At 36.0% G+C, this 12,180-nt stretch overlaps 2 protein-coding genes across 3 annotated transcripts; both read left to right on the plus strand.

Moving 5' to 3' along the window:
- The first annotated feature begins 72 nt into the window (after positions 1-72).
- Positions 73-8,439, plus strand: LOC113539157 (uncharacterized). Of its 2 annotated transcripts, XM_026934732.3 has the most exons (8): positions 73-968; positions 1,321-1,406; positions 1,566-1,637; positions 3,145-3,297; positions 4,032-4,091; positions 5,706-5,823; positions 6,279-6,348; positions 7,715-8,439. In XM_026934732.3, the coding sequence occupies exons 2-8, from the start codon at positions 1,352-1,354 to the stop codon at positions 8,090-8,092; spliced, it is 906 nt and encodes a 301-aa protein (XP_026790533.3). In that variant the 5' UTR covers positions 73-968; positions 1,321-1,351; the 3' UTR covers positions 8,093-8,439. The 2 variants fall into 2 exon arrangements, with proteins under 2 accessions (XP_026790533.3, XP_034166489.2); XM_034310598.2 differs by lacking the exon at positions 3,145-3,297.
- A 1,672-nt stretch (positions 8,440-10,111) lies between these two features.
- Positions 10,112-11,468, plus strand: irgq2 (immunity-related GTPase family, q2). Its single transcript, XM_026934602.2, has one exon. It carries the CDS (start codon positions 10,139-10,141, stop codon positions 11,276-11,278), a length of 1,140 nt encoding a protein of 379 aa, XP_026790403.1. The 5' UTR covers positions 10,112-10,138; the 3' UTR covers positions 11,279-11,468.
- Positions 11,469-12,180: the final 712 nt, after the last annotated feature.

Raw genomic sequence — 12,180 nt, forward strand, 5'->3', positions numbered from 1 at the left:
TGTTGGGAAAAATATATCTACAATTAAAAAACACTGAAAAACAACAACAACAACAACAAAAAAACATAGAAAATACTAGGTATTGGTGTAAATTTAGCATTATTACATGCCAGCACAAGGGCCTATTTTTGGTAGTTATTAACATATGGTTTCATTTCACGTGATCCGCTGGTCTTGAGGCAGCGAAGTGATCTTGAATATGTGATGTGGTCAGAGATTACCATCAGTGTTTTTGTTCCCTTTTTTTTTTTTTAAGAGTAATTTCCCATATTACTGTACTATTTTCATACGTCGTTGTGAGACCTTGAATTTCAATTCTGATACCAGAGTCATAAAGGTCCAGGAGCCTGAGAAGAGTGTATTTGGCCCTGCTCTCTGGAGGATAGTATCTCTAATGATGTTACAGTTTTGCAACACATTGTGGATTCATGTGTAATGGAGGAAGCATATGGTCGACTTCAGCTTCCGTAGCTCATAACTACTGTACAGTAGGAGAGACCTAGCTAGGATTGGGACCTGCCATGAACACTGCTTGTTTTGTGTTTCAATGAGAGTTTTAGAGTGGCCCACACCAAATAACCCTCAATTATAAGTTCGCCATAAGAAACAGTTGTTTAAGGAAATGTGAGCTAAATTTCTGTGTACAAAAAGGTTATTAAGTGAAAGATTTATTTGCTTTTTTCTAGGATAAAAAATATATTTAAAGGTCATGGGAAAGTGTTTTCAAGATTATATTAGACAAAAAACTGTGGTGTATGTGAGACCAGGGCAGTAGTCCGTCATGCATGAGAGGCTGTACTTGTGGTTAGAAAACTTGTGCAAAGAAATATTTAGAGGCAAGTAAAAGGTGGAAGTGCTTTTAAAAGTGTGAGGAAGGATGTGAAAGCAGTTAGAACAGCCTGCAACAACGCACAAACTCTGACAACACTCAAAAAAGCCCTGGAGAAAGGAGGACGTGTCAGAAAGAGGTGAGTTTGTTTGGCTTTTAAATGCAAGTTTATAGTAATGATGATAGTAGATAGTAATAAGAAGCATATTGTGGCTTTTTAGTTGTTACTTTCTACTTCTTTTCTATAAGCACTAAGACAAATAGTATCAAAGTTACCAATATAAGGCGAGAGCATATGGATCTTCCTTGGGGTTACCAAGGCAATTTTTTAATGGTGCTGGCATTGCTCACAGTCTATAAATAAATATTAAAATCTTCTCTAGAGGATACATAATCATTTGTTAATACACTACTAAAATGATTTCTTGTTCCTATTGATTTATAAGATAGAGAGACTGGTATATGTAAAGCATGTTTTTAATTATGTGCAGATCTGGTTTGGATCCAAGTGAATGCTGAGAGATGAATATGCTAATAATCTTTGTTTTGCTCTTCACAATCACTCTAAAGGCCAAAGGTAGGTGCTGCTCCCTACCATAGCATGTATGCATATGACTACACACACACTGTACCTATTCAGAATTTTTTTTTTTTAAAGGTAATACAATAAACAATTGCTAATGCATACTCCTTTCCTTCATACAGTAACAAACTTCTATTTTTTTTTTCTTTTAAGGGACAAATGGGGATAATGACACAAGCCCCAGTCCAGGGGAGGAGCATACCTCTTATTCAGAGACAAATCAAGGTATCACTTTTCTGTTAAATTAGTCAAATAATGCTTCATCATTATTCAACAAAACCATTTTTCTTTGTGTTTTCTCCAAAATTATATAAGGTCCCCTCATACTGCTACTATGTATGTAGAATAAGTGAAAACTAGAAGAGTAACAAGCTTCCTGATTAATGAGAATGAGTCTAAGATCAGCAGTATTTTCTAGGAGGTGCACTTAATTTGCGTATAGATACAGTATATTGTTCAGTATCAGGCTACAAAGAACTAGTCAGTCTGTAGTATCTGTTTGCAAACTGAATAGACAGACATATACAGTCCCCTCCGAAAGTATTGGAACAACCTGGCTGATTCTTTTGTTTTTGCTATACACTGAAGACATTTGGGTTTAATATCAAAAGATGAATTTGAGATGATAGATCAAAATTTCTGCACTCATTTCCTGATATGTATATCTCAATGTGTTAAACAACTTAGAACATGGCACCTTTTTGTAGGAGTTCACCTAAGTTTAAAGTGAGCAAAAGTATTGGAACAAATAGTCTTACAGTAAATAACACGTAATATTTGGTTGCATATCCCTTGCTTGCAACTTGTGGTATGGCCTCTATATTTCTTCAGAGATGTTAATTTTTTAAACAATCAATATGACAGGGCATGTCTGGGCAACAAGAAACATCTGCCAGTCACATGTTAAATTTTTTTGATCACTTCAAAAATGTTCTAAGTTGTTTAACACATCAGGTATCAGGAAATAAAAGCTGAGATTCTGATATCGTCTCATATTGCTCTCAAACCCAAATGTCTTCAGTATGTAGCAAATACAAAAGAATTGACCTTGCCATTCCAATACTTTGGGGGACTGTAGATGTTCTATTCTTTAATTAATCTCCTTAAATTAATCTTTAATTTCACTTCACCCCATCATTGAGTATTTTCCTATAACAGAACATCCAGTTGCATTTTATTCCTTACTTATACTTTTTTCAACATAGTTCTCTTAAAATGTTAGGTAAACAGCAATAGTTCTGACAAAGCTTTAAGTCAGCCACTTCTTGATTAATATCTTTTAGAAAGTTATAGATAGTACTGTAGAAACTCATGCCTGCTGATGTGGCTTTGTTCAGTGACAGTGCTTCTCAGCTGAAATGTAGTAGCTTAGAGAAATGTTAAATGTGAACATTTTAAATTCATAGTTGCTCTTTTTAAAGCAGTAGATGTTAAATTCAGAGCTTTGGTATTAGTGAGTTTAAGGTCTATGAATGTCTTGTCTATTTCCACATTGTTCAAGTTGTTAAAAGAGGCTATTAACATTACTGCATGTCTCTCAGGTACAGAGCATACATTTATGTGTGTGTGTGTGTGTGTAACTTATGTCACATACACACACACACACACACACATATATATATATATATATATATACACACAAACACACACACACACACACACATACTAAATGCTTTTCAATGTAATAGATGTAACTGAGTCTCAGCCCAAGAAATGTGCTTTATTTCTATAGTGACAACTGGGGAAACTAAATTAAGTACTGGATGTAAGGGAACACCGAACTGTTCAGCCCTGTATCCAAGCCCCAGTCCCAGTCCAAATGCAACAGATGATAAGAAGGAAGACAGAAACAGTGTCACTCAACCAACTAATACCACTTCAGATGGTAACATAACCTCATATCTGACCTTCACTCCCTCCACTGACATACATGATGCTGTTGTCAGTTGTAATGTGGACTATGGCAACATTTCCATTAACACAACCAGGGCCTTGAAACTAGGAAATGAGTTTCATGTTTCTTTCTGAATGCAAATAAGTAATTAATTTAACTGGTAACACTTTGTTATATATTTACTGTTGCCATTATTAATATCTATTCATATATGACACAATTGGCTGTTATTAAATATGCTCCATTATTTCCTGATGAGTTAAAGATCAGTGTATTAATTCATTCTTATACCACAGTGTTGTTGAATCCTCAAATCTGATTTATTAGAAGGTGTTGATTAGTTTTCAGCAACATCAGATTTGACATAATGTCAGCTGCAAGGCAAATCACACGTTTATATTAATCTGCTAATCTTCTAATGCATTATTGTTTCTATAGTAACAACTTACTTACTTGGAAATTAATCAGCTTCTGGGTGGCAACATTAACCACATCTGGTGTTGGACCATATCACACCACCTCTTCACTGATTATTTTCCTATAATAGCACACCCAGTAATTTTTTATTCCTTACTTATGAAAGCATGGGTTACAGACTAATAAATGCTTTGTGGACCTTATTGTAAAGTGCTATCTTCCAAATGTATCTAATTATATGATTTTTTTTCTGGTAATCTAAGCTGCTTATTTTCTCTGATATCTTCACATGACTTTGCCCTCCTCAGATCATTCTAAGGCCCACAACACTCCAGAATGTGAAAGTAAAGCTGGCAGGGAAAACAAAGGTACAATCATACAGTCTCAGAAGCCAGACCGCTAGCTTTGCTAGAGAGTTTGTTATATTTAGTCATTAAACATACCCAAGAACTATCTGATTTCAAAGAACGCAAAGAACGAGGCAATTTAACTGACATAGCCAATGACCAACCATGGTCCTTTACGACAAACTGTTACCAAACACACAACATTATTTTGTTAACTCATCGCTTGGAAACAAACTTTTTAAAAAGCTTTTAAAGGCAGGATTCTGTTAACATATATCAATCCAGGGATTATGTACTGCTCTGAAAAGTTCATTGTGTTGCTGTGTTAAAATGTTTATTTTACGGCTGGAAACCAGCACACAGAAGTGCAGAGAACCACTCAGATCACAACCTTTATCATACTGAAGACAGTGGTCAGAAAGTATACAAAAGATATCAGGCACTCTGTATCCTGTGGGTGGAGCTTCTGAGGCTGAAACCACTGAAGTCATCCAAGAAAGCACACACACAAGTTTTAGTTTACACAAACAGATACTGAGAAATAGCTTTTAGGAACTTTGTAAGAGTAAAAATAGTCTCAGAAAAAATAAGTAACATATTCAGTAAGTGGGGAAATTTGCTGTGTTGAAGCTAAACTGTCAAGCCAGAAAGATGTAAATTCTTAACGCATGATGCAACCATTATCATTTATTCAGGGATGTTAATTTTTTTTAAGATGGCTTCTTTTTTAGATAAATTAATTGCATCCCCTATATGATGTTCATTCCATACATTTAGAAAACGGAAATTAGCTATCACTGCTTGTCACTGAGGTGGTACCCTCAAGAGGACATCTTTTGTACCTTTAACATCTGGGAAAGTGAATGTAGTATCCTTAGTGCCAGGACTACTACTACAATGATTCTGGTTTTAATAAACCTCTCATTTCAGCAAGGACTCATTGCTCAGGACTCATTGTCTAACTTGGATTTTGAGAAAGGGCCAATGTTTTTGTCTTTGAAAGGAACATTTAGTTACTTTGTTAAAGTAAAAGTGAAAAGAGGTAATTCACTAGTGCATATACAGGGGGAATTACCAAGAAGAGTCTCCACTTTCACTGCCTATTCTCAGACTTTACAAATGACAGCATTATTATTAAGTGCAGATCTTTTAAACATTGCCTATGAATGGGTTAGATTTAGCATCATCCCGAGAGTTTAATATGGAAACAGGCAGAAAGTGTTTAGAACTATAAACTGATCAGAAAACACTAAATGAGAATGAGACATGTTCCTCATTGCATATGTAATAAAAAAAAAAAACACTAGCAGAACTAAGAAATGATGTTGTGTGTTTGCTCTTGCACCTACACTAATGTTTAACTCTACTTTTCATCCAATTTGGCTTGTCAGTTCTTACAAAACTGCAATCAGGAGACAATCCAAAGACAGCAGTTGTCTCATTTTCACCATCCTGGATGAAAAGGAATATAAGAAGAAAAATATGTGTTAAGCTGTGTCAAGAAATGCTAAACTCAAATCATAAATAAGTCTAAGCTTATATTTGTTATTACTGTGACCAGTGTTCACTAACTTTTGCTGGTTGTAGTTTGTAATTCACATATTTATATATTTATGTCACATTCTACATGTAAAGATGACCTAGCTGCTATCATGCACTTGGACCTGAGGACTGTTCTCATATTTTTGTTGGGAGTGATTTGTTCAACCATTATTTTCTCTACTGTGTCGTGCTTTGTGATCATCTGCAACAGGTACAGTATGAATTAATTTAGATTCTGATTTTATGATCGAATCAATGTTTTTCTAAATTGTTAGTTGTTTCTTTTGTCAGAGTGGTAAATGTTGTGATTGCGGAAGAATTTCCATTACTTTTTTAATTCAAGCCATGTCATTTTTGTTATATACTAATGGATTATAGTTGCCTAATTTAGGAGTCTAGTCTGTGTATTACTACCTGTTGCCACTGCTGGTGATAGTAATACTAATATGTACAAATTTGTTTGTATGCATACTGTATATCTGTCTTTGCATGTGGCACTTTTTGTGTTGACATGCAAAGATGAAATTCTAGAATAGTTAATAAACAATTCTCTAGTTAATATTGACAGCTATTTCAGAGTCACATGGGAATCCTCATGCATATGCAGTATGATTTACAGAAGCCTGTATATTTTGCACAATATTGCTTCACGCATTTTCTGTGCAGGTGCAGAACAACAGATGCAAAACAAAAAGAAAATATTATCTTAGAGGCTGTTAAAAGTGAACATGACCCGGTAAGATCTTATCATTTATTATTTCATCTTGTGGAAGCCTCTAAAAATGACAGAGAGCAAACAGAGCCTGGTATAAATGGCTAGCAGAGCAAAGCCCTCCTTCTCATTCAAAGAAAAAATAATAATGAAAATGACACAATGTTTGCATCAATATCCATCAAATGTCCATCAAATGTTAACCAATGGCTCATAGTGGACTATTTTTTACTTTTGTGAAACAAAGAATAAGTGGTTGTAAGTAAAGATACACAGAATGGTATGAAGTAGAGACTGGGGCTGATTTATTTCTAACCCAGACTGTAGATTCATGCAGCTTCTTAGTGACAGTCATGTCAGGTGATTACACCGCTTGAAATGCCGCTGGATTTGGTGTGCATGGGGCTAATTTATTTAAGTCCTATTCCCTGTCACCACCATAGCATATTATCTGTATGAATAAGGAGCACATGAAATACAGTTGCGGGTGTCATAAAACATGAGCAAAGTGGATTACTTTCTTGATCACTGATTTTTCAAAATGCCTTTCAAGAAGAAATTAGAAGTAAATAAACTAAGCTAACATTGTCCAATCAAACAAAGGAACAAGTGGCAGAACCATAAGTTTTGTGTGATTTGAATAAAAGAGCTGGTTAATGGCACATGCAGCTTTTCTAGCAATTAGTAATTGAAAGAGACACAGGCTTGACTCGCTTACATACTTGAAACACATAAAAAAATAGCAATCACAAATGGTGCCACCTATATGCTTTTCAATGAGTGTGTTCAGGCATGTATACATAAGAGTTTTATGCCTATGATGAGACACTGTGCTGTAAGGCTCAACCATAATAGTAATGCCAAGTTATTGATAGGTAGTAGAATTTTTTTTTGTCCTCCCATCCTAAACCAGCTGCCACTGTAGAGCCATATGTTTCTCAAAATTAACTTCATTATTTATGTCCCATACTTATAATAGCAGAGAATGGGTCCTTGGAGGACTAGTCGTTAGGCCATGGCGCTCTCACCACCACGGCCTGGGTTTGATTCCCGGCCTGGGAACCAACCCCAGCCACTGGGGTTGCACACTACAGTGCACTCCCAGTGGCGGTCCCAAGCCAGGATGAAATTGGGGAGGGGTGTGTCAGGAAGGGCATCTGGTGTAAGAACTGTGCCAAATCAAATATGGGGACCAGTGATCTGCTGTGGTGACCCCTAGCGGGAGCAGTCAAAAAAGAACAACTTATAATATCAGAGAATCCTTGCCTTTACTTATTAAATGTAGTGCATGTGGGAAAAGAAAAAAAATCCATTCAGTCATAAGAGGTGCTTTAAAAGAAATGGCCATTGCTGAAAAGTTCAAGCTTAATATTTTTTTCCCATGATGCAGTCTGATGAAGACCAGGCAGATGAACAGGCCCCTCTTCAAGTACAGACTCCTGCTGAGGTCTCCACAAACACATCTGCATTAAATAGTGGGAAGATAGAACGAGCAGGAGAAGTAAAGGAAGTTGACTACGCCTCTATCAACTACTCACTTTTACAGAAGAAAGCTGATGGAGACTTAAAGCCACAGAAAGTGGAGAGTGATTATGCAGAGATTCAGCTAAAAAAGCAGAGTGAAGGAGAGGAAGTTGAGACCTTGCAGGATGGAGTGAAGCCGGATGAAATGAAACAGCGTGAAGTAAAGCAAGATAGAGTGGATCAGGGTCTAGAGGGTGGGATGGAGAGCCAGAAGCAAGTGGAGTTAGAGGAAGTGCAGGTTTAAACCAGTACTCATGGTTTACAGTGAAGAAGGACAGTGAAGAATGGCTCTCGCATTTTAACTATGAATGATTGATTGAGTAAAGATTTTGCTATTTATGTTCTGAGTCAAGTTCCATTTGCCTGAAATGCAGCATAAAGATTTGCATTACTAATATGTAAAACAGACTATGTTTTTTTTCAATTCTGTTTGTTTCAATTCTGCTTTTTCTGAACACTGAACAACCCACTTCCCCTATTTTGAAACAATGTACATATGTCTTTTCGATTGCCTTAAAAGTAGAAAAGTTGAGCAACTGCTTCTGCAAGGCACAATGCTAATTTTTGGAAGAAAATGTAAATAAAAGCCTGCTAGTTTCTTTGTTTCAGGCTTTTATTTACATTTTCTTCCAAAAATTAGCATAATACTGCATACATGGCAGTATAGCCAATCATGAAAAATAAATCTCAAGAATACAAAGTTTCTTTAAAATTATATGAATATTGCAGGTCTAGAAACAGTTTTAAAACCTTTCATTGTTTAATACTGTAAATATGTACTATTCTTGTTCATGAAGGATTCACTGATTGTAATCATCTGAACTGAATGAAATAAAGCAACAGTTAGTGTCATAAACTGACCTTTATCTTTATTTATGGAATAAAACGTTTGAGGGTGTGTATGTGTAAGTTAGAAGCACCTAATAAAGTGGCCTCTGAGTATGGATACACAGTGTAACACTGCCCACTTCTGGCATAAATGGCTATTACGTTTATGAAACATAAAAGAGTTTACATCAGAAATAGAGTCTACATTTTAAACCAGGAAAAGTTTAGGCCATGTTCATGTGATTATAGCCAACAAACCAATTGCTGTCCTTCTTAATAATATAAGGAAGATGCTTTCATTATGGATGATAAATAAAGTATCTACAACAATTTAGACCATCATAATAAAACATTTAAATGAAAAAATCCAAAACATAAAAAATCCAAATGATTTACTCTTTGGTCATTATATAGAACTTTTTTCACATTATTATTTTGTGTGGTAGTGTTCTACTTTCAGTAATATTATGAACTAATAGAATTCATTTATTCATTTGATTGTTAAGAATTACTATTAAGTACAAGCTGTTGTACTATTAACTACAAACACTTAAATAGTAAAAAAAAAAAAAAAAAAAAAAAAAAAGACTTTTGTTTTGCATTTCCAAATATGTTCTCCTCACATTACTTGATATATGTGGGTATTGAAAGCTGCTGTGTTTCTGTGGATATGTAAGCGGATTAAGTCTTAGCTAATAGGATTAGAATGTTCCACATACTGAAGAGCATCTTTAAATAGTCACGACAAAATGTCAGGACTGCCTCTACTGTGACAAACTATGTGACAAACTATTTATCTTTCTATTATAAACTACCCAGAGTGTCTTTTTGGAAAATTCCAGGTAAGTAATAATATCGGAATAATTACGCATCTAGATACAATGTGTACTGTGGCTATGTTTTAGCTAAAAGCCTACAACATTAATGCATTAGTATGTTAGACTGATGAACAATTAATATATAGCTGGTAATTCAATATGCTTATAAGATACACACTCTTGGAAAAAGAAAGGATCCATTCAGAACCCAAAATGGTTCTTCAGTTTTTCCCTCTGGGGGAACGCTTATAGCTTTTATGAGGCCTCCAAAGGTCTCCTGAGAGGACTTTTTGGCTGAGTATATGCCTATGGTTTGTACTGCTAAACTATATATATATGCATACTGTATATATACTTCTGTATACTAAACTCTTTAATAAAGGTTTCCTGAAGGTATCTTGGATAGTTAAGGGTCTTTGTAAATAGGTGCTTCTTGAAGCCCCCTCTGAAAGCCCTCTGTTAATGTGTTTTACCTAGAACCTATAAGAACCTTTTTTCCTGAGAAAATAAAGAGGGAAGCTGTATAAAATAAGGAGGAAGCTTTATAATTTATCATTCTGAGTAATAACTGAGTAATGTTATGGACATACATACATTAACTCCAAATATACTGCAAAACTTCATCACAGATCACAACAGGAGACATGGCAGATGTGTTGAAGAGTCTTAACCTCTTGGAGACCCTGAAAGAGTCTATTGAGAAGAACAACTTTTCAGACATAAAGGATGCTGTTGAAGACCTGTTGATAAGTCGTATAAATATTGCAATCACTGGGGCCAGAGGGCCAGAGAAAGCAGCGTTTATTAACTCCCTCAGGGGGCTTGGTGTTGGTGATGAAGGAGCAGCTCTCTGTCCATCCACTGCAGCCCCAGAAGAACTGGCTGTATTCCCAAATCCCAAGCATCGAGATTTCCGTCTGTGGGATTTGCCCATGATCCCCAATGATGACTCTTTTGACCCTGAGAACTACATTGAGCGCTATAAAATCCCACGATATAACATCACAATCATGACCTTTACTCAAACTCCTAGTCCGAGCACTGTGGCTGTCTGGAGAGAGGCACGTTCACTGCAGAAAGAAGCCTTGTACTTTGCTTTATTGGCATCTGAAAAGGACACTGAGAAAAGCCTGGAGGCCAAAAGACAAGCTAGCCTGGAGGTGATGAAAGCTGAAGGAGTGGCTTTGCCAAAAGTCTTCCTTGTGCATCCCTCCACTTTGGAAAAGCTGGACTTCCTAAAGCTCTTAGAAGTAATGCAGGGTGATATTCCAGAAGTAAGGGCCTTTGCTCTTCTGCTGGCTTTGCCTACCTTCTCTCCTACCATAGTGGCCCAGAAAAAGGATGCCTTCAAGGCTCTGGGGTGGGCTGCAGCCTCACTTTCTGGTGGTGTTTCTGCTATTCCTGTACCCATGGTGGCGTCCATGGTGGATGTGAGTGTTGCGGTACGAATCTTAACAAAGGCCCAGATGTCTTTCTGCCTGGACAATGAGTCTGTGGAGAGGCTTGCACGGCAACGGGGAATAGACTCTGCCAAGCTCAAGGCACTTCGGACATGCATCCTCTCAGTGGAGGTCAGCAAGAACGAAGTGAAGAAGCGGCTTGCAGCATCTGAGAAGGACACCATCACAGCCACTAAGAGACTGGTGGAACTGGCCATGCCACGGCAAGCCAGAGCTGTGAGTCACTCCTTTACTGTCATGCTGCAAACCATCAACTCTGCCATTGATGACATGAGTGCTGATGCTGAGAAGATTGTAGTTTTGGCAACAGGGGAGTCACAGTGACTGGCAAATTTTTACCATTGTCCCAAAACTGTAAAATGTTTTATGCAAGAATCATACAGGGTTCAGACAATGAAGACTGACTGGCTTTGCTTGCAACATGTTTTCTGCAGACAGAATTGAAATGAGACCCACCCACCCTCTTTTCATGGTTTCCTGCTCAACTGAATAGGTTTTACAGGAAAATACAACCACCCCCATGTTATTAGCAGCAAGAGACCTATATACAAATCTTAGAAGAATCTAATCTTAATTCATTCACATTTCCACCTTATTAGACAGTGATTCTTGGGTAACTATAGTTGAGATTTTATGTATTGTATATACTTTGAATGAAAGTACTCTGTAATTATTTTCTCATGATATAAGTTCCAAAAAAAAAGTGACAAGCATCCCCTAGTGAAAAAAAGTATACTTTATTGTATTTGTAATATATTTCCTGTTTCAATAGTACATTGCAAATATACTAACAAAAAATTGTACTAACTTTAAATATATAAAAAGTGTATTACCACTATGCTTTTACCTATTTTTACCATACAACTTTTAACACACTTTAAAATAATTGTAATTTAGTATATTTTCTAAAAATATATTTTACAAAAATATACTTGAATTGAAAGTTTTGTTTATTTTTTTAAAAGTGTATTTATTTGCACTTTATGTAAATATATTTTAGTATTATTTTTAACTGTGTGCTGAAAATGACCATTGTAACAATGCATTGAAAGTATACCTTCAAAGTACATTATTAAATAACCAGAAGTTGTAGTATACTTTAAGTTAAATTTTGGAGTAATTTTTAAGTGGACTTCTTCATGCTTGCAATTCACTTCATTACTGCTTTCAGAAAGTAATAAAACATATGATAAATGCGTTGAAAGCCCATTTAAAAGATTTTTAAA

The sequence above is a fragment of the Pangasianodon hypophthalmus genome, chromosome 14, assembly GCF_027358585.1.
Source record: "Pangasianodon hypophthalmus isolate fPanHyp1 chromosome 14, fPanHyp1.pri, whole genome shotgun sequence".
NCBI classification, from domain to species: Eukaryota; Metazoa; Chordata; class Actinopteri; order Siluriformes; family Pangasiidae; genus Pangasianodon; species Pangasianodon hypophthalmus.

What these genes read in the sequence shown, in the direction of transcription:
- LOC113539157 (XM_026934732.3), top strand. Translation starts at nt 1,352, where the DNA reads ATGAATATGCTAATAATCTTTGTTTTGCTCTTCACAATCACTCTAAAG. An exon ending in AATCACTCTAAAGGCCAAAG is followed by an intron (nt 1,407 to 1,565) that starts GTAGGTGCTGCT and finishes TTTTCTTTTAAG; the next exon opens with GGACAAATGGGGATAATGAC. An exon ending in TTTGTGATCATCTGCAACAG is followed by an intron (nt 5,824 to 6,278) that starts GTACAGTATGAA and finishes TTTTCTGTGCAG; the next exon opens with GTGCAGAACAACAGATGCAA.
- irgq2 (XM_026934602.2), top strand. Translation starts at nt 10,139, where the DNA reads ATGGCAGATGTGTTGAAGAGTCTTAACCTCTTGGAGACCCTGAAAGAG.